We start from the raw sequence: 23024 nt of genomic DNA on the forward strand, positions 1-23024 counted from the left end.
CAAGTGGCCTGGGGTCTGTTCTTGGATGAATGGTTCAAAAGAGCAGTTTTATATTGGCTACTTGACTAAAATTTTGTCTTTTCTAGTTTTTGTTTGATCTTTCACAGTGATAAATGGATCCTTTCATCAGAATAATAGGGCAGATAAGGGAGAAACATATTATCAGAAAAAAGGCGGGAGCGAAGTGGGATGCCAGGACCATCAGTAGTCCTTGCCACAAGATGTATAACTTATCCTTTATATGGTAAAGTGATGTGCCTCACTGGTGGGATGTAGTACTGACTTTTCTCCTGGTTCTTTCTTGCTTATTGATAGACTCCTTTTCCCTTCTTGCCCTGTCTTACCACTTGTATTGTTTTACATGTTTGTGATACTTCACTTGGCTCATTATTGTGATCCTTTATTTTAGATTCAATGAATATCTTGGATCCTGAAGATGAGGAGGAGCACACTCAGGAAGAAGACAGCAGTGGTAGCAATGATGATGAAGATGACAGTCAAGATGAAGAGGAGGAAGAGGAGGAAGATGATGATGATCAGGTTATGAACTAGGAATGTTAGGATATAAACAGAAATAGGTTGATTCTTGATTTTATACTTGTATCCAATATCGTTCCTGTTACATATTCTGTTATGAGTTAACTTGACAGATTATGGTTTCACTTTTTCCTATTTCCTGTTTTTAGGATGATGAAGGTGAAGAGGGAGATGAGGATGATGAGGATGAGGATGATGAGGAGGATGATGAGGAGGATGAGGAGGATGAGGAGGATGAGGAGGATGATGGATCTGAAATGGAACTGGATGAAGATTATCCTGACATGAATGCTTCTCCTCTAGTCCGGTTTGAGCGCTTTGATCGAGAAGACGACCTCATAATTGAGTTTGACAACATGTTCTCCAGTGCTAGTAAGATAGCCAATAAATGCAAGAATTTGATCACATTTGACCCTGGAAGACAGACAAGATAGGGATTCTATTTAATAGATGAGGAAACCAAGGCAAATCTATGGCATTTGACTAGTAAAAGGAAATTTAAACCAAACAACCACTAAATTTTGTGGAAAATATATTCCATGAAAGATAATCCTGTCTACCACTTTCTTTGTAGAAATAATTAATCCTAATGAAAGGATTATCATTCCAAATTATCTAAAGAATGAAAGGTGACCCTATTCTGGAAAAAAAAAAGTGTTTATAAGAGTCAGAGTGAAATTATAAAGAATACAAAGTTTCATTCTTAGCTCTATAGTATTATCAATGCTGATTCATACTTTAAAACTTAACAGTATAGATGGAAGATTTTTTTCTTTGATTAGTATATCATCTCAATCCAAGTATGAATCTTCTGAATTATTATTTGTCACTTCCAAGTATAACAAGACTTAAGAAACTCTTTTGGGGCCTAAATTTTTTTCCAACCAATAATCTCTAGTGCCTTTCCAGTTTTGACAGTGTAACTTTACAAAAACTATAGCTTCTTTAAGTAAAAACAAAAAGTCCAAGAGGGCATAAATTGGTCAAAAAAAAAATACTCCTTAATGCATATTATCTCCTTACAGCAGACATACCCCCATCCCCAGGAAACATCCCTGCTACACATCCACTGATGGTACGGCATGCAGACCATAGCGCACTTACACTTGGTAGTGGCTCTTCTACTACTCGACTTGCACAAGGCATTGGTCGAAGCCAGAGAACATTAAGGCAATTGACTGCCAACACAGGTCACACGATCCATGTTCACTATCCTGGAAGTAGACAGCCCAATCCTCCTCTAATTCTGCAGAGGTGAGTTGGCACTGAGGTCTTTGCTTATAAGAATTTATATCAGATTTTCTTCTATTTCTTCCAGTTATTTCCTATTCTTTTTTATAGCAAGCTTTTCATTTCTGTCATTAATTAAAAAAGAAATCTCTCAAGAATTTAGCAGGACAGTTATTTTTTGACTTCCAGGAGTTCCTTCTTTTTAGAATTTTAGAATTCTGTTTTTCTAAAATTTTACTCTTATTTTAGAATAGAGTAAAAAAAAAGATAGCAAAATTCAAACCACTCAAAATGAGTGGTACAATAGGAATATAGTCAGAAATCCCTAGAAATATCTTAAATATATGAAAATAAAGCAATAATGATTAGAAAATGGATAGTGTTGATAGTATGTAACTGAAATGATTAAAGAAAGTATTGACATGAAAATTTTTCTAATATTTAACAAGGCATATATGATCAGATAAGGTGAAAAAAACTGGCAACAATTATAAACCTTTGCTTGCCAAGAAAATATTTTAAAAGAATCATTAAAAATGGGAATTGTGTGATATGATTCTACTATGTTGAGTATAACATCTCTTATAGGTAGAAAATAACAATTAGAAATAAATGAAATTCTTAATGAATTTGTAATTACCACTTGGGGGGAGTAATTTCCATTTGCTTGTACTCTTGTTTCAGTTTACATATTTGTATTTTTCACTGGAATATGAAATAAGCATACATATTGAGAGGTTTGTTCTTCTCTTTTCCCATAGGAAATGCATGTAGTACAAAACTAACTTTTCATTTGCAGTTTTTAAAAGTCCTAATGTCATCACCTATCAAAAAGCTAATGTAATATTTTAAATTACATGTGTAGTTTTCATTATTCATTTTTTGTATGATTTTGAGTTCCAAGTTTTTCTTTTTCCTCATCCAAGACAGCAAGCATGTAGGTGAGATATATACAAACCTTTTAAACGGATTTCCACATTAGTCATGTTATTGTAAAGAAAGAATCAGAACCAAAGGAAAAAAAGAATGAAAAATTGTATGCTTCTATGCTACTTATTAATCAAGTAAAGAAAAAACATTTTCTACCTTGTTTGGATTTTAACTGAATTCAGTCTTGTGACAGTTTAGAGTAATAATAAAATACAGCTATTTTAACAAAGGTAATAAGTTGAAGAATAACCAAAGTGAGCTGTTTTACCTGAAAAATCATCGACAAGAGATAGACTGTCAAATGAATATTTCAGGTTGCTTGGTCCCTCTGCTGCTGCGGATATTCTTCAACTGAGTAGCAGTCTCCCCTTGCAAAGCCGGGGACGAGCTCGCCTCCTTGTGGGTAATGATGATGTACATATCATTGCTCGTTCAGATGATGAATTGCTTGATGACTTCTTCCATGATCAGAGTACAGCTACAAGCCAAGCAGGCAAGTTTCTGCAGGGAATATGTGGGCAAGACCTATTCTGTCATTCGTTATCACTTTGTTTATAACAAAACAATCAGAATATATTCCTTCCTAATATTGCATTTGGGGAAATGTAAAGAATCTCTTTGGGGAACAAATGTTAAGTATGAATAAAATCCAAATTTTTTGTACTTTCTTAAAGTACAGAATTGGGACTATTAGCATTCCAGTGTTATTTTAAACCTTAATTTAACTGTTAAGGGACATTTTTTGATCCTTGGCTTTTAACATATATGCCCCCAGATTTTAGTCTGGGAATTGTAAGCAGTAAAATAGTATTTCAGGTCTATTCATTACAATCAGAAACATAAGAGATTTTCAATTTTTTTCATCTTGTACAGGAACTCTTTCTAGCATTCCCACAGCCTTAACCAGATGGACAGAAGAATGTAAAGTTCTTGATGCTGAGAGTATGCATGACTGTGTTTCTGGTGAGTTTAGGTTCACTATCATGGGAAGTGGGTGGTCCCTGGAGCTTTTGGTACCAGAGGGGTTATTGAAGAAGGAAGAACTTCATATGTAACTTCTTTGTGTCATTTTACTCCTCCACTTCACCAGAAAATGGTCTCTAATAATTTTTCTTCTCACATTTAGTGGTAAAAGTGCCCATCATCAATCACTTAGAATCTCTAAGGGATGAGGAACTGGAGGAGAGACGAGAGAAAAGAAGGAAACAGCTTGCTGAGGAAGAAGCTAAGATAGCTGAAATGACTAAAGATGAGAAAGAGAAGGATCAGAATGCACAGGTTTCTTAAAGAAATTAACATTACAATTCCAAGAATTAGAATGGGACCCTGCTATCATATAGCAAAGATAAAACTCTTTAAACTATAATTACTGTTCCATAGTTAACTTTAACTATTATTTGAGTAAACTTAATTGAAAAGGGAAGACTATTAAATCCAAGATTAAGAAAGCCTTAGATTTTGCAACAAGGCGATTTGTTTTTTGTTTTCTGTATGGGGCAATTGGGGTTTCTCTGTAAATATTTGAGCTCAATTCTATGTTTGTTCCATCTTCGTGAAATGAAGAACTAAAAAAATCTACTGCTGGAAGTGATAATACTAATTAATTATAGTGATAAAAAAAATAGTGAAACAGGAAGAGAGGAATAGAAGAGCATCGAGGTAGCATATTATATGGAACTTTGAAATCAAGAAAACCTGATTTTTGCCCTTAGACAACTTAACATATACTAAATACTAACCCTTAGCCAAGTCATTTAACCCCAGTTGCCTCACCAAAAAAGAAGAAAGTTAGTAAGTAATTCTCTGGACTTCTTGGACATATTTGTGGCACATCCAATGTGCCCTGATGCAGTACTTCAAATGTTAATTTAGACATTAGATGAGAATAAGCATTAAAGTTTGGCATTAAAGTAACAGTAAATCTCTCTAGGTAACATTAAATGTTTACTCTCTAGACACATAAAATGATTTAGTAATTAATTTCAAATTTAAATCTAAAAGCACCTCTTATTAATGAAAATTTAAAATTTTCTGTCCATAGGTTACTACATCTAAAACGGATGATACTGCTGAACAGAATCTTTCAGGTAATTATTTCTTCCCATTTTTTAACCTTTTTGATAAATTTCTGGTTACTGTATTTTCCCCACCTCTTCCAAGTAGATAGCTATGGCCCATATGACCCAAAATTTAAGAAGCCCTGATAACTTTTTTTTTTTTTTTAAATAAGTCAAGCCATTTAGGGTTAGAGTCGGGAGTCGGGAGGCAGCGAATTTAGGGTTAGGGTTAGGGTTAGAGTATAACATTGTATATTGGTCTTCAGATCCAAAACATTTGGTCAGTTCCATCCTGCTAATGTATTTACTTGTTGAGCTTTGCTATAGGGCGAAGGTGAATAAAATATAATCTTCTTAGGTGTAATTAGGCCCTGTTTAAACTGAAGGCATTTACTTGCAACAGATTACTGAGTCAAGTAATCTCTTTAACGTTGTTTTAATTTTTTTTCCGAGCAAGATAGCACTATCAAGCCTGATGACTATCCAACTACAACATGTCCAGCAGACGGCATCTCTGTTAGACCCAAAGAGTCTCTTATTACTCTGGAAACTTTGCCATCCCCACCAGCTGTTGGAGAACTTTCTCAGCAGCTTCATGTCCCTGATACACCAGAATCATCTTCACAACTTCTTATACCTATGGAACAAGACGTCTTAGATCCCACAAGACCAATTGGGGAAACAGAGGCAATACAAATGGAGTTATCACCAGCTCCCACAATAAGTAAGTTATAGTTTTTTGTTTTATTTTTTTAAAAATGTAATTCAACCTTAAGGCACAACTTTTCAAGGGATGTTATAATTATAGAAGAAGCCTTAGAAATTAAGTAAGTTATTTTTTTTCTTGAGAGAAAGTAAGCAAAACAATTAAATTAGACAAAGAATCTCATCTGTAACAGTATTTAACAAATAAAGGCTCCAAAGACTGATATGTGCTAATAATTGTGATCAATTCATGCTCTAACAGTTTTTCCTTGGTTTCTGAATGACTTCTTGTGTTTTCCATACAGCCTCATCTCCAGAAAGAGCTGAGGATTCAGATGTTCTAACTGCTGTGAGCAGCCACTTGGAAGGCTCCCCTATGGATACTAGCAGTCTGGCTTCCTGCAACTTGGAGGAGGGAGTTGGGGACAATGTAGTATCCAGCAGCATAGAGCAACCTGGGGTAGACACCAGTAGTACTGTGGATATTCCTCAGCCCAGTACAGAAACACAGGGCAGTGGAGATGGACCAAGCGAGTCTCAACAACAGACTGAAGACAGGTGAAGTATAAGTAATTTAAAGTGTTATGGGTAATAGTAATGGTAGTAACTTTTGTTACAAATGGGTGAATCAATTTTGAAAGTGAAAATGATAGTATTCAGAAGCAGATGCTTGAATAAAACTAATTTTACTCAACTAAATATGTTGTTTCAGAGGTTTCCCCTCATAAAAATGACTTCTCTTTCTTATTTTCCTAGCTCTCCTCCAGCTTCATCTTCTGAAAGTTCCTCCACCCGAGATTCTGCTGTTGCCATTTCTGGTGCAGATTCCAGGGATAACCTTGAAGAACCATTACCTTCAACAAGCAGTGAAGAAGAAGATCCTCTTGCAGGTGAGCCCTCACCTGCAAAGTCCATAATTGGCAATAAAGTAAAAACACTTTGGGTGAGAGCTATGTTCTGTTATTTTATGGCAAATAGTAATGTTATAAAAATAATCTGGATAGTTTCAGGATTGATTGTTTATCTTGTTGGTGTTTAATGAATAGTTAATTAGGTCTAGTAAAAGTAGTCATTTCTTTACAGAAGTTTTATATCTGTATTTTTTGTTGTTGATACTAAAATTCTAGTTAATGGATTAAATATAAAGAAAAATAATTTATTCATGCAGGTTCTTGAGTTTAGAAACATGAAGTCACAGCTCTTCTCTTATTAGTATTGATATGTTTCCTAACTTGCAACCATAATACTTGAACTCCCAACTTCAGAGTTGCTGAGGAAAGCATTTTGTAAATCTATATATGAAATGCTATTTTAAAAAATAATTGATAGGACAGGGACCGATTGATGCTATATATGTGCAATAAGGAGAACTTATTCAAAAATTTCTGCTTGGTTGGACTATATTTTTTTAAGATGCCTTTTCAGGTGGATAGTCTGGGGAAGTGTTCCCTGTTAGGATTTCTGTTTTTGAGGAAGATCTCAGATCATCAGGAGATCATCATCTAACTAACCCTAAATGTGTACTTTACTGTAAACTTGAATGTCATGATTCAGCTGTCTTTTCCCTTCCTTCTCCTTTGGCTTTGACGCCTTTATTCTATTGGTATTATTCTTCTCTGAACTTCTATTAGGAAATATATAAGAATAAAAATGATTTTACAAATGATAAATGGTCAAAAGAGAACAACAGGTAGTTTTCAGGGAGGAAAAATCTATATTTGTGATTTCTTAATGTTCTGAATCAGTTTTGATTTAAAAAATTGGTATTAAAACAATTTTGAGGTGCTACCTATCAGATTTTCATTTTCCTTTTCTGTCATATTAGCCAGTGGAGGAGGGGGGAAGAATTTTGGAAAACTGAGATACTAATGCACTGTTTGTGAATAGAGTCTGAAGAATTGTTTGAACTGTGCTGCCCCAGAGTATTATAAATTGCATATCTTTTGATCTAGTAGCACCCCTAGCAAAAGAGATCAAAGAAAGAAATTAAGGTATATTTAGGGTTGGTAGCAAAGAATTGAAAATTGAGGGTTGCCCTTCAGTTGGGGAGTAGTTTAATTATTGTATGGGAATATAACAGAATTAATGATTCTGAGAATAATCTCAGAAAAATGAGAGAAAACATGTACTAAAACAAAATGAAGCAAACAGGACCTGAAAAATATTGAACACAGTAATGTATCATATGATAATCTATTATGAATAAATAGCTTAGTTCTCAGCATACACTGATTCAAGACAATCCTAAGTAAAGAGAGAAAATGCTATGTACCTAAGAAAAAGAATTGATAGAGTTTGAATGTAAATTGAAAAACATTTCTCTTGGGTTTTGTTATCTACATTTTTCACAGTCATTTGTTTTTCTAGATTGGGGAAAAGAGGAAAGAAAAGTATTCAGAAGTGATTTAAGGAATGTTTTTGATTTTTGTTGTTGTTTTTAATTTACCATATAATGGGGAGTAGGGACAAAAAGGAGTGGAAAAAAAATGTCTTTATAAATGATAAAAAAAGAAAAAGTCCAAATCTACAAAGAAACCTTCCTATTTTCCCTATTCTCAGTTTTACCTTTTAACTTGCTTCTCACACAGTAAGCATTTAATGAATGGTTTTTGATTTAAAAGAAAAGAGCTTTGGCCTAAGAGTTTGAAAAGATACTTAAGACCGGGGCAGCTAGGTGGCACAGTGGATAAGGCACAAAAAAGACCTAAGTTCAAATCTGACCTCAGACACTTAACACTTCCTAGCTGTGTAACCCTGGACAAGTCACTAAATCTCAATTGCCCCGGGGCCGGGGAGGGGAGTGGGGAGGGATATTGAAGACTGAGGTAAACAAAAAAGAGATGGAAGTGTGAATAAACTAGTGGGCATTTTCTTAAAAAGGAACTAGTGCAAACTTTGGTATCTTCTCTTAGGTATCAATCTTCCTGAGGGTGTAGATCCATCTTTTTTGGCTGCTCTGCCAGATGACATCCGACGAGAAGTCTTACAAAATCAACTGGGTATTCGACCCCCTGCAAGAGGCACTCCAGCAACTACTAATTCTGTTCCTCCTGTTGTTGGGAACCCCAGTTTGACCGAAGTGAGCCCTGAATTCCTGGCTGCTTTGCCTCCAGCTATTCAAGAAGAGGTACATTTTAGTGTTTGAACTTTGTGGGTTCATAAATATCTTGTCTTAGAGATTTTCATTTTACCAAAGTAATCCAGAGAGATATAATTCTAAACTATTTGATTTTAAATAAATTGCTTCAGATTTATAGAACCTAGTTTCAATGTTACAGACTAAGGTAATTAGACAAAAATAATGTTCTGATGTGATCCTAAATCCAATTCCCTTAGAAATACCAACTGACTCAAAAAAATTTTTTGAGTCCATTCACATCAATATGAAAATGATTTGAGTTTTCTTATCTTTGAGATAGTTTACTCTTCTATAAAATAGAGGGTGGTATGTATATTGGTTAAATTTTTTTTTTCATCCCTTTCATTGATTTTTTGACTCCCTCTAATGTATTGATTTTCTTAGGTGTTAGCACAGCAGAGAGCTGAACAACAGAGGCGAGAACTAGCACAAAATGCTAATTCAGACACACCAATGGATCCAGTGACCTTCATCCAGACATTGCCATCTGATCTTCGCCGCAGTGTTTTGGAAGACATGGAAGACAGTGTATTAGCTGTTATGCCACCGGACATTGCTGCAGAAGCCCAAGCCTTACGGCGGGAACAGGAAGCCCGGCAGAGACAGCTTATGCATGAGAGATTGTTTGGGCATAGCAGCACTTCAGCACTATCTGCCATCCTTCGGAGTCCAGGTAAAGAGCCAATAAAAGCCATAGGAATTTCTTTGAATATCCAATAAAATGTAGCTTTTGGCTCTTTTTATAATTAAGATAAAGGCTTACATTATTCCTTTCCCTAACTTTCTCCCCTTTTTTTGTGGGGGGTGGGGATTCCACAGCTTTCACAAGTCGCCTGAGTGGTAACCGAGGAGTTCAATATACACGACTTGCTGTCCAAAGAGGTGGCACTTTCCAAATGGGAGGAAGCAGGTACAGATCTCTCTTGTAGCTCCATTTTCTGAATCAGGTCAAGAAATTTTTTTGTGAATTGAGAAGGTGAAATTCTATAAAAATAATAAGATTTATAAACTAATGAATGTGGGTTGAAGATGAATGAGGGAGACAAAAGATAGCAGTTTGATCAGAGAAACAAGTTTGTCTTACATGAGGTTTATTGAATTTAAGAAGTTTAAAGAACTATAGTTTAGACAATTAACTAGAAGGAAGAATAATGAACTAAGGGGCAGCATAGTTAGTGTAGTGGATAGAGAGCACCAGGCCTGAAGTTATGGGACTTGAATTGAAATATGGCTAAACACTTCCTAGCTGTGTGATCCTGTGCAAGTCATTTAACCCCAGCCCAAAAAAGGAAAAAGATGTAAGATAAAGCAGTATAACAAATATGAAGTGAAAAGAATAAGGAAGTATGAGGATCATCATATGCTGTAGAAAAGTTTAGAAGAAAGAATTTATGAAAAGGCCATTAGATTTTGCAAAATTAAGAGCTGATTGGCATCTGGAATATTTTCAGTTGAGTGATGAGATAGAAAGGAATGAAAGCAATAACTACATTTTTTTTTTCTAGGCTTTTTGTCTACAAGGCTAAGCCATAAAATGAAGACAAAACAAAGTTAATTGATCCTAAATGTTTACTCATGATGGGAAAAATAGGATGCTTGTTAACAATAGAGAAATAACTAAGAGATTGAAAGAAATTTGGATACTAAAAAATTTGGAAAGGAGATTCTTGTGAAAGTTGCTACAGAATAATGTAAAAGGCTGAAACTCTGAATAGGTGCACTGAAATCAGACAACCGAGCACTCGAGGCTAATTACCGATGGGACAATACTCTATAAGCACATGCTTGGACAATGGCCCTTCCCACTATTCTGTGCTGGGTCAATAATTGTTGTATTCGGAGAATTGTAGGAGGGACGAGGGGGTGGAGTAAGACTGACTAGCCAGGGTCACTTTTGGGCGGGAGACAAAGAGGAGAGGGCATAGAAATCATGCGTCCATCCAATTCACTTTTACCCTAAAGATTAAGGACTTTTGCTTATCCTGCCTCCAGCTGATTCTAAGGCATCCAGGATACTAACCCAGAATTCACAGAATAGGATCATGTGACTTGGACCTATGATGATTACATGGTGTGAACAAAAATTGTTCGGTCTCTTCCCAGGCTTTGTAATCACATTTGAGGTTTTCTTAGTAGAAATAGTCATGATCTTCTCTACCTCATTTTACAGATGAAGAAACTGAAATAACAGGTTTAAGGAGCCCAGGGAATGTCAAATCTGAGACCAGATTTGAACTTGGATCTTTCTGACTGGAGACACTGAACACACTGGAAAGGGCATTCTAAACAAAATATTAGTGATGAATAAAAAGGGTTCTGCTAATCAAAACTAACTTTGAAAAAAGTAAAAACATAGGCAGGCCTGAATTATATTGGATTGTGAGAAGAAAAAAGGATGAATAATGTGATTGATGACAGTGTGAGGGCTAAGGCAGTTGAACAGATTAGGTGGATTAATACAGTTATTTTTTAAAACTTTTAAATAATTTAATTTTCTTTAAAACTTCTCTTGTACTCAATTTACATTTAGATTCAAAGTTGTTCTGAATCTTATTTATCAGGTCTGTCCTATTAATAGATATTCTATCCAATTGGTAGTTTAAATCTATATCTATGCCAAAATTTTTTCATTATAATAGGTTTCCGATGGCTTTTATTATGAGTTCTATTAGTTCAGGAATTATTAAGTTTCAGCCTTTTTACCAAGCCAGGTAGTTTCTTCAAAAGTTTCTATTCTGTTTTTATTTATTTATTTATTCTGTTTATTTCAGAGAACAGGAAGATAGAGAAGTAGCCAGGGACCATCCCTTTTTACTATCAAACTTCTCCTACATTATGAGCAATAATACTTCATTTTACAGAACTGACTAATATCACTAACTTGATCCCAAGTTGTGAAGGTCACATAGCTTTTTAAATTTTGATGCATCCATTGAGATTAAGAAGATATGGATGGATGGATGTATTCCTGAATTTTCGTTGGTGAGATGACTGGCTGGTACATATTTGGCTTGATGTTGGCCAGAGGACAATAATATTCCTACTGGCTTTTCCAAGTATTTGAAGGGGCATTATATGAGAATCCTTGTGATCCTAATCAGAATTTACATAGAGATTTTGGCAGATGTGGGGAATTGGCTATTTCATAGAGGAAGAAGAAAAGGAGATAGTAAAAGAGTAAGAATGACCATCTGATTTTGCCTTTTTTGGGGGGGTATAGACCTTCAGGCAGTAATATGGAAAGTCTACTCCGTCTCCGCGGCCGTCTCCTTTTGGACCATGAAGCTTTGTCTTGCCTTCTGGTCCTTCTTTTTGTGGATGAACCCAAACTAAATACAAGTCGCCTGCATAGGGTCCTGCGTAACCTTTGCTATCATGCACAGACACGACATTGGGTAATCCGGAGCCTGCTTTCCATTCTTCAGCGTAGCAGTGAAAATGAATTGTGCATAGAAATCCCCAAGTCAGTTGCTGCTGAGGACAAAGGGAAGAAGTCATCGAAAGGTGGTACCTCAGGGAGCCTTGATGGCCGGTCCCTGGATCTATTGCATAAAATGGAATCTAAGAGTTCCAATCAGCTTTCTTGGCTCTCTGTGTCTATGGATGCAGCCCTGGGCTGCCGAACAAATATTTTCCAGATTCAGAGGTCAGGAAGTCGAAAGCACATGGAGAAACATACTGGCTGTGGTTCCACTGTCCATATCCATCCTCAGGCTGCACCAGTGGTCTGCAGACATGTTCTAGATACACTTATTCAGTTAGCCAAGGTGAGTATGCTATAGTTTAAACCCTTGGGAAACCAGTTATGGTATGTCACAAATGTTTAGTTTAGAAAAATCTTCATTTTACAGAGAAAAGTAATCTGCCATTAAAACAGATTATGGATCTGTGCAGAAGTGAAAATCAAGTTTAATAAATGTTTTTGTTCTTCATGCTTAGCTCTCTGTGGTCCTACCTCTCCCTCCCATTGACCCCTTTTCCCAGTTCTAATGTAAATAGCATATGTATGTTATCTTCCAGGTTAAGGTTAGATTCAACATATGTGTGAATAGTCTTTAAAGTTCACTCCATCAACTGAGTCTTCCTGCTTTTCTTGAAGGTATTTCCCAGCCATTTTACACAACAACGGACCAAAGAGACAAATTGTGAGAGTGACCGGGAGAAGAGCAACAAACAGGCTGGCAGCCCATGTCCTGGGCAGTCCTCCAGTAGTGGTATCTCTACTGACTTTTGGGACTTGTTGGTAAAACTTGACAATATGAATGTTAGCCGGAAAGGCAAAAATTCAATCAGGTCTGTACCAGTGAGTGCTGGTGGTGAAGGCGAGACATTTTCATATAGTCTGGAAGGCTCACCGCTGGGGCAGCTCATGAATATGTTGTCCCACCCAGTCATTCGACGGAGCTCTCTCCTGACTGAGAAGCTTCTCAGACTCCTATCTCTCATCTCCATTGCTCTCCCAGAAAACAAAATGCCAGAAGTACTGGCCAATTCTGTCTCTGCTGTAGCCGCATCTTGTACCATGGCCACCACCACCACAGTTGCCGCTGCTCCTGTCACACCTATCCTTGCCTTAGATGTAACTGGGGCTGCTGAATTGACAACTTCAAATAATGTTTCAAGTGAGTTGAAAATTAAAACTTTTTTAAAGATATAATTTGATGCAATTGAAGGAAGTAAGTCCATCTCTATGCCTGCCAGTTATGAAAGGGCTGTATGAAATTAAATTATATTCATCTAGTTTCTCTTAACCCATCTTTCTTGAAGGCAGGAAAAAGAAGAGATGTGATTTTTTTTTTTTTTTTTAAGACTTGCCCTTTCATTTTGAATACAAGACCAAGTAAACATATTAATAAACTGAAGGAGGGTTTGGGGCAGGGGGTGGGGGGGTAATTTTGGCCTCATCTGGAGAGTTTTAGTGGAGAGAGGTGACATCTCAAAGGTTTGTTATCCCTGAAATCAGGTTTTTCTAGAAGTTGTATCCTAGAATGATAGGATCAGGGTTAGAAGAGGCTAGAGAAGCATCTGGCCCTTCTATTATATAATCTATAAATAAAGACTGGAACTGAATAATGGTTCCCCTAAATGACTTTCTCTAAGCTCAGCGAATTTAGGGTTAGAGTCGTAGGAAACAAGTTTACAGATCACATATTCAGTAAATTATTTTTTGCTATTGTTTATCATTTATTTAGTATTTTTTTTTTTTTTTTGTTTCCTCATAGTTACTAGTACTAAGAACATCAAAGCCCCTGCAAAGTCTGGTGAAGGGGGAAGTGGTGGCAGTGCTGACAGAATAGTGGCAGCAGGTCTAACAGAAAATCAGCTCCAACTCTCCGTGGAGGTAGGCCAATCAAGTCTTTTATGGGTGACAGAATCTCATATTTTAGAGGCATATTTTTTTTTTTTTTTTTTTTTTTTTTTTTTTTTTTGCAAGTATCTAAATTCAATACATATATTATCTTCTCTTCCCCCCAATTAGGTATTGACATCACATTCCTGCTCAGAGGAGGGACTAGAAGATGCAGCCAATGTTTTATTGCAACTCTCCAGGGGAGACTCCTTGACCCGAGACACTGTACTCAAATTGCTTTTGAATGGTGCCAGACACCTGGGTTATGCCCTCTGCAAACAAATCGGTAAACAGAATTTAATGTGTAGTAATCACTCTTCTTTTCTATCTCTTTAGAATATTCCAATAATTTCAATATAATCAAAGAGAGAAAATCACATAGAAATGATGTGTGAGATTCAAAGGGGGCATTGACCATGCTGTTTCTCATGATGTAGTTACTGCAACATAAAAATGACTTGGTTTTTTTGAAAATCCAACATGCACTTGGGTATATGGAAGCCTGAAAATGAATGTCAGCTGTTTGAAATGGTCTTATCTTTAAAATGATATGTCATACCTTTTCTGAATTTTTTTTAATTTCTTAACAAAACATGTCTTAAGAACTTCTTTATCCCTGAATAAAACTTGTGAGTAATCTCTTAGTTCTTCTGTTCACTCAGGGACCCTTCTAGCTGAACTTCGAGAATACAACTTGGAACAGTTACGTCGAACCCATTGTGAAACTCTTTCTCCAGAAGGTCTGCCTGAAGAACAGCCACAAGCCACCAAGTTAAAAGGAAAGATGCAGAGCAGGTAAGTAACATCTAGAAACATCAGAATGGAAAAATCAAAAGATTAGTTCCTGTTATGAGTGACAGATGCCTTTAGTGACAATGATAGGAGAATTCTTCAAGTATTTAAAGTGTCATTTCTCTGTATAGATATGCATTATGGGGCTTAAACTTTTGTTTGTGATCTGAACATTTCTACAAAGCTATAAAAAGCCTATACAAAGAAACTTAATTTATTAGTATTTTTCTCATTGTTTAGGTTTGATATTGCTGAGAATGTGGTGATAGTAGCTTCTCAAAAACGCCCTTTGGGTGGCCGAGAACTACAACTACCTTCCATGTCCATGCTGACATCCAAGACATCCACACAGAAGTTTTTTCTACGAGTACTCCAAGTTATCATTCAACTTCGAGATGATACTAGAAGGGCTAATAAGAAAGCCAAGCAAACAGGCAGGCTAGGTATGGAACCTGATGGATATATTCCTGGAATCCCATTTATTATAAAGATAACCTTCAACAAGGAGCCTACTGTTCTGTTCCCTTCATCTGAATGTCTACAAATATTTTTCCTTCTTCCAGGTACCTCAAGCTTGGGCTCAGCTAGCAGCATCCAAGCAGCTGTTCGGCAGCTGGAGGCTGAGGCCGATGCCATTATACAAATGGTACGTGAGGGTCAAAGGGCACGGAGACAGCAACAAGCAGCCACGGTTAGCATTCTTGAGAATTCATTTATTTTCCCTCCTCTCTTCAAGTGTTTTTCTTTCCAATTTTTGTCACAAAATTTGTGCCTTTGTGAAATTATTTCTGGAAAATAGTATTTTGACCTGATAACTTTTCTTTCTGTTCTTATTTAATTAAAAATTTAGCTCTTTGGAAATTTTTTTTTTTTTAAGTCACCTAATTCTTAAATTCTTCTTAAATTTCCCATTCTCATTAAGTGTGGAGTTCTCTAGACACAGCTTTTATCCTTTTAGTTCAGGCAGGAGTATTGCCAGATAATTCTTATTGCAATAACCTTGGTGAGGGCTGGATTGAAGTTGGGATAAAAGAGATTACACTGAAAATTGGCAGGCTCTAAATCAGAGTCCTTTTATCATATGAATTTTTTTTTTCTCTAAGGAAAAATTATCTTACTAGAAGGCAAGGGAGTGAAGTCTTTGAAGTTGTTAGGGTTTTTCTTAGCAGAAACTAATTTACAAATTTCTATGCTGAAAGGCAGGCCACAAATGATCTTAAGAGACTGAGATTATTCTTTGATTCCAAAAAATAAAAAACATGATTTTTTACTCTATTGCCAATCATTTCTTTCTTTCTCTTCCTCCTGTTCTTTTTGTGAACTTGCCCCCCCAAAAAAAGACTTAAGAAATTTGTGTCATTTTTTTCCCTCAGTGAGAGGTGATATTTAAAGGCTAACAAAAAAACCCAAGCAAACAAGTAGGCTAGTAATGGAACTGAGGGTTATTAGCCTAATTAATTGATTAGGACTTATTGTAATGATAATGTTCCATAAAGAGGCTACTCTTCTGTTTCCCCTATCTGATGTATACAGATCTTGCTCTTTTCAGAGAGTTCCATCCTGGGGTCAGTGCACATTGCAAGAATCATGCCATTTTAAAATCTTCTACCTGTTTTAATAATTCTCCTTTAAATATAATTTCATTGCTATCTCTTCCATGTTTGTCATTTTTATGTCACTGTGTAGTGAAATAGGTATTTTATTATCTTCATTAAAAAAGGTGTTACAATTATCTCTCCCAGTTCTAGCTTCTGCTTGTTTTTTGATTAAAAAAAGAAAACATCTGTTTTAAGACTTCCATACCATGTTAGAGTTATGAAGAGGTGGGTCTGGAATAAGGCAAAACATCACTCTTAGAAACTACCTCTGACACCTTGATCACCTTGTCTAAGGAAGTACACATTTTTGTTACTATTTCCATTTTTCCCCAGTCGGAGACAGGACAGTCAGAAGTTTCTACTCGAAGAGATGACTCTCCCATGGATGTGGATCAACCATCCCCTAGCACTCCAGAGGTGCAATCTGTTGGTCAGTATTTTTCTGTTGTAATAAAGATTATAGTAGAAATAATCTCAGAACAGCAGATTATTGGATTAGCAGATTTTATTTGTTCATTGACTATTTAGTGGCCATACATTATCTAGTCCAGGCAACTGAAGATGACAACATAATTTTTTATGATACAGGAATAATGTACTTCCCCAGCACTGTTGTGTTGTATACTTTAGAAGTGACGATGAAATGAAGAAATTATAGTATAAAGAATATATAATATATATACATGTTGTTTTCTGACTGAACATGAATAACTTTTATCATCGGTCCCTTTATTGAGGAATCCGTCATTATTGCAGAACAAGCACCCCAAACTCAGTCCTATTTTATATTTCTTTATGTGCTCTCTCCTCTCTCACCCTTCACGTTCTGAAGGAGTTCAACAGGGAGAGAAGGAAAAAGAGGAAAGACCTCCAGATCTTCCATTACTCAGTGAACAGTTGAGCCTGGATGAGCTTTGGGATATGCTGGGTGAATGTTTGAAAGAACTAGAGGACTCCCATGACCAACATGCTGTATTAGGTGAGTGTTGGTTTTAGAACAGCAGTTTATCTCTTCTGGGTCACTTTCTGCATTCCTAATTATCATCATCTGTTCCAATCCAGTGCTACAACCTGCTGTTGAGGCTTTTTTCCTAGTACATGCCACAGAACGAGAGAGCAAACCACCTGTACGAGATACCCGTGAAAGCCAACTTGCCCACATCAAAGATGAACCTCCACCACTTTCTCCTGCCCCTTTAACCCCTGCTACTCCTTCCTCTCTGGACCCATTCTTCTCCAGGGAGCCTTCATCTATGCATATCTCTTCTAGTCTACCCCCTGACACACAGAAGTTTCTTCGATTTGCTGGTGAGAAAACCCAAAATCTGAAAGTTATTTTCTCAGATATCACTAAGCTTTTTCATAAATTCAATGTATGTACTAAAATCAGGAGGAGATTTTTATGGTTAATTCTAAAAGTGATATGATTATGATACCCAGAAACTGGAGAAATGCTAAAGCAGGTTGAAGGAAAGAATTTACTATTAGGAAATGGAAGGAACTTTTTACAGAATGGTTTCAATTAAATTTCATGTTTAGGCAACTCAAGATAAGACTAGTCCATAGTTATGAGTAAATAATATGTATTGATCGAGAGGTCCTTTTTGTTTTTAATTTATACTTCTTTCTTTCTAACCAGTTTTTTCATTTTTTTAAAATATTGATTCTCTGAAAATCTGTTTTTTTGTTTGTTTTTTCAGAAACCCATCGAACTGTGTTAAACCAGATTCTCCGTCAATCTACCACCCATCTTTCAGATGGGCCCTTTGCTGTCCTTGTGGACTATATCCGAGTCCTTGACTTTGATGTAAAGCGCAAGTAAGTCTATGAAAATTGAATGGGGAAAATCAAGATTATGAATCCTAAAGTATGAACCCTTCCTGACATGATGGAGATCAATTTTATACCCTCTATTTTGTATTTTGCACCATATCGCTTCTTTTTTAATTATATGGAAGACTTTATACTCCTTATTACATTATATTCTATACATGGGATATAAATATGTTGCATATTTATATAACCTATAAACAACTATAATAATAAGCTGTAATAGTTACTAAAAACTCTGTTGATAAAGTAGTCCTTTTTTCTTTTCCAACTTCCAGATATTTCCGCCAAGAACTAGAACACTTAGATGAGGGTCTCCGGAAAGAAGACATGGCTGTGCATGTTCGTCGTGATCATGTTTTTGAAGATTCTTATAGGGAGCTGCATCGAAAATCCCCAGAAGAAATGAAGAATCGATTGTAAGGACATTCTAAAAATGAGTTAACATATTTCATAATAGAAACACTTAGAACTGACCTTTACCTAAGTATATTTGGTAATATAGAAAGGACCAAAAAGAAGTTTTGGCCTTTTTAAACGTCATTATCTTATACTTGAAATATCTAATAGCTATTCAGAATTTATTTAATCATTTTCCTCTGCAATACAGAAGGTAGATATGGTTGTAGTACACAGGGCTGAGAAGACTTCTGTGTTCTACTACTTCTTAATTATAGGGTAAATCTTAACAGCTGAACCACATATATAAAATTTCATCTAAATTTGAATTCATTAAATTAAATGAATAACTTCTTTTAATTATATATCTTATAATCTTATGAGTTCTCTAATGTCAGTGTCCTTTGGTCGTGCTTATTTTGGGGCCAGAACCATATAATTTAAAGTTACATCACAATTTTGTTCCTTTTGTTCTCTTTCCTATATTAGGTATATAGTATTTGAAGGAGAAGAAGGCCAAGATGCTGGAGGACTTCTTCGGGAATGGTACATGATCATTTCAAGGGAAATGTTTAATCCTATGTATGCCTTGTTCCGGACTTCACCAGGCGACCGTGTCACCTATACTATCAACCCTTCCTCCCATTGTAATCCCAACCACCTTAGTTACTTCAAGTTTGTTGGGCGAATTGTGGCTAAGGCTGTCTATGACAATCGTCTTCTAGAGTGTTATTTCACTAGATCCTTCTATAAACACATTCTGGGCAAGTCAGTCAGGTGAGTTTATGAACAATTTTCTCCAAAATTTTACTACCATTACCATGCCATCCTATCAGTTTCTCTTCTCCAGTTGACAGTGAATTGTACTCACCTTCAGGTACACAGATATGGAGAGTGAAGACTACCACTTCTATCAAGGCCTAGTCTACCTGCTGGAAAATGATGTCTCTTCACTTGGATATGATCTTACTTTCAGTACTGAGGTAACACTGGGCATGGATCATTTGAAAGACTAAAGAGAAAAGGATAAATAAATCTGAGGTATCGATGTAAATTAAGCCCTTTTGTTTTAAGGATGTATGGAGAATTCCATATTTCTTTCCTTCATACTTCAGACTTTTGTTTTCCTTTGAAAACAATTAAATTTTTTAAGTTAAACACTTTGATTTCACTTTTTCTCTATCAGTTCCCAAAGACCTGAAGGATCCAAATAATTTTTTGTCTTAAGTAGATGAAAAACAGATGAGCATGTTTTATAAATGTCTTTGAAAAAAAAAACATGATGAGAAAACTTCTGGCTTTATTTATTAAACTGAGTATTTTGTTTTAATTTCTTTGGGGGTGTTTTCTTATTTTCAGGTTCAAGAGTTTGGAGTATGTGAGGTAAGGGATCTCAAGTCAAATGGAGCTAATATTCTGGTAACTGAAGATAACAAAAAGGAGTATGTACATTTGGTTTGCCAGATGAGAATGACAGGTATGTAAAGATTGAACTGTGTCATAAATAGAGCTCTGAATTAATCTCAGATATATAGAGTGTGACACTAGGAAAACCCTTGTGTACTCAGCTTTTCCCCACTATAAAATGGAGATAATAGCATGTGCTTTCTAGGTTGTGAAAGATCATAGTAATTGAATGCTTAATTATTACATAAATATTAACTAAAACTTTTATTCTGGTTTGAAAGAAGAAATAGCATTGTTAATGTTTTAGCAACCCAGAAAAATCATCTCATTCTTCCTTTTTTTGTTATTTTTGACTTATCCATCTTGTATATAACTGGATTATATCTGTGTGTGTGTGTGTGTGTGTGTATATATATATATATATAATGTAAATTATAAATTTTTAATGTAAATGTAATTACATTTTTTAATGTAATGATTATAATGTGAAAGGCATTCTTACTCTTCCTATGGAGCTTATCTTCTCTGAAAAAAGCATTTTCTTAATTTCTTTTAGGATACACAAATGACAAATTTAAATTGCTTGGCTTTGTGAATACAAAGAAAAAATTAATTCTTTAAATTGATATTCTATTATAAATAAATGTAAATGTTTGGGGGGGTGGTTAATGAAAATAAGTTTCGTAGAGAATTAACTATTTATGGATTAATGTTGAAAAAAAAATGTTCACCAGTATATCAAATACTAAGTCCAATGTCATACAATCCAGAGTAATAAATAATGGTGAGTGTATTTATTGCTTAACAGATAGGTAATGAATTCTTCCCTACAGGAGCAATTCGAAAACAGCTGGCTGCCTTTCTGGAAGGTTTCTATGAAATTATCCCCAAGCGCCTCATTTCCATCTTTACTGAACAAGAACTAGAACTTTTAATCTCAGGACTTCCCACAATAGACATTGATGATCTAAAATCAAACACCGAGTACCACAAGTACCAGTCTAATTCTATCCAGGTAAATTCTTACTTCATGTTTCTCATTTCTGAAATTTCCATATACTTAGCTAGTTTTGGGCTCATTTTCAAACTTGTGTTTTTTTAGTATAAACTATGTTTCATTCTATTATTCCCTCTCTTTTTATCCATTGTGAGTCATCATAATGCCTTCCATTTTAAAAAAAAATTTAGGTATATTTTTATTCAAAGTCTTAAGTAATATCCTTAAGATACAAATTTTGCTGAATAAGAGTTGAAGGATTTGAAATGAGAAGAAAGAAAATAAACACAACTCATTTAAGAAAAGGACAAGAACTAGCTGGATGGCTCAGAAAATAGAGCACCAACCAGCCTGAAGTTGGGAGAATCTAAGGATATGAGTACATACTGTATTAGAAAGTACCTTGGAGAAAATGAAAGCACAGTTGAAATTTTAACCAACTTTCACTCATCCCTTAATGCTTTTTCCTCATAGATCCAATGGTTCTGGAGAGCTCTTCGGTCTTTTGATCAGGCAGATAGAGCCAAGTTTCTCCAGTTTGTTACAGGCACTTCCAAGGTGCCTCTTCAGGGCTTTGCAGCACTTGAAGGAATGAATGGTATTCAGAAGTTTCAAATTCACCGTGATGACAGATCCACAGACCGCTTACCTTCAGCTCATACTTGGTAAGAAATTATAAGGAACGGAGGGGGGTGTAGGTAAATGTATAGAAGTCAGGGCGGGGGGGGGGAAGGGAATGCAGTTATGTTCAGCAGTTAAAAATTTTAAGGGTTTTTTTTTTCTTGTCTCTTTTTCCTTTTCTAGTTTTAATCAGCTGGACCTACCTGCTTATGAGAGCTATGAGAAGTTACGCCATATGTTGCTGTTGGCTATACAGGAATGCTCAGAGGGCTTCGGACTAGCATAGTCCTAAGGGGGTATGCAGCACCACTCCCCACTGTTGCTATTTTTTTCTATTCTCAGACTTGGGGAAGGAAAGAAGAAAAAAGGAAACTTTTTCCCAAAAAATAAAAACCTTATCCCAAAACAAAAAGACCACAGAAGAAAGCGTAACCAATAAATAAATTAAACCAAACTATTTGAGTGTGTGTGTTACTTGTTCCATTCAACTTTCTTTTCCAAGTGTATACCCAAAACTCATTATCTGAAAAGTCTGCTCACAATGTCCTTGGCATGGGAGAATCTTTCATCAGTTGGTTGCAGAGATCTGGCAATATCAAAAATAGGGTTTGACTCCTCTAAAGAGAGAAAAACTCTAATCTTGAGAAGAATGTTTTTTGACAAGAAACTGAAGGCAAATTTTTGAAAGATTAGAGCTAGAAATTATCTTTTCCTGAAAATTAAAAAAAACAAACAAACAGAAAGTGAAGGTTAAAAAACAAAACAGCCAGGATTTAATTAAGGTTTAATGGCATGATTTATTTTGTCTTTTTATTATGTTGCTTAAAATCATAGATTTTCTCAAGGTTAAAAATTTTTAAAGTGAAAGGAATATCATATAATTTCTCTAAAACTATTGGGTTAGTGTAGAGGACTGCAGATATTGGGGAAGTCATTACAAGTTAGATTTTTTTTGTTTGTTCTTGTAGAGACAGTTTCTTCATGTTAATATCAAATATATTTTCCTTATCAATATTTTGTTACTGCAATTGTGTATAATTCTCCATGATACTATTTGATGTATTGAAGTAGTTTGCCATTTCCTTCTCTAGGTCATTTTACAGATGAGAAAACAGAAAAAAGAAGTTGAGTGACAACTAGTTTGTGAGACCTACTTTAAATTCCAAACTCCAAGGCTATAACTTACTTCTAACCTAAAAGATGTTTGTTATTGTAAGGTAGTTCTAATCATGATCAGTTCAGCTGCTAACAGAATTTTTTCTATTCCATCACCTCTACATGTCAATTTAAAAACAATGTGGTTGTTATCCTTGAAAAATAGATATTTATTAGAAATGCATTTATTTTCAACTTCCTTCTTGACAGTTTTGTCATATCTCTTTCGAATGTTATATTCAAGCCATCTTTGAAAATTCTAGCAAGTGGTAGTTTT

At 35.5% G+C, this 23024-nt stretch overlaps 1 protein-coding gene across 3 annotated transcripts; it reads left to right on the forward strand.

Moving 5' to 3' along the window:
* Positions 1-322: 322 nt before the first annotated feature.
* Positions 323-22040, forward strand: LOC116420406 (E3 ubiquitin-protein ligase HUWE1-like). 3 transcript variants are annotated; one of them, XM_031945287.1, is made up of 31 exons: positions 323-540; positions 687-909; positions 1563-1791; positions 3012-3190; positions 3571-3660; positions 3824-3975; positions 4739-4784; positions 5212-5478; positions 5765-6017; positions 6216-6349; positions 8372-8586; positions 8983-9271; positions 9418-9508; positions 11819-12365; positions 12698-13220; positions 13821-13939; positions 14078-14234; positions 14611-14743; positions 14981-15183; positions 15304-15386; positions 16672-16768; positions 17171-17317; positions 17401-17646; positions 18039-18156; positions 18447-18587; positions 19057-19344; positions 19445-19550; positions 19927-20044; positions 20808-20989; positions 21446-21636; positions 21776-22040. In XM_031945287.1, the coding sequence occupies exons 1-31, from the start codon at positions 415-417 to the stop codon at positions 21876-21878; spliced, it is 5796 nt and encodes a 1931-aa protein (XP_031801147.1). In that variant the 5' UTR covers positions 323-414; the 3' UTR covers positions 21879-22040. The 3 variants fall into 3 exon arrangements, with proteins under 3 accessions (XP_031801147.1, XP_031801145.1, XP_031801146.1); XM_031945285.1 differs by having other exon boundaries at positions 324-540; positions 15304-15431; XM_031945286.1 differs by having other exon boundaries at positions 324-540; positions 1566-1791; positions 15304-15431.
* Positions 22041-23024: the final 984 nt, after the last annotated feature.

Source organism: Sarcophilus harrisii, chromosome Y (genome assembly GCF_902635505.1).
Source record: "Sarcophilus harrisii chromosome Y, mSarHar1.11, whole genome shotgun sequence".
Lineage (NCBI taxonomy): Eukaryota > Metazoa > Chordata > Mammalia > Dasyuromorphia > Dasyuridae > Sarcophilus > Sarcophilus harrisii.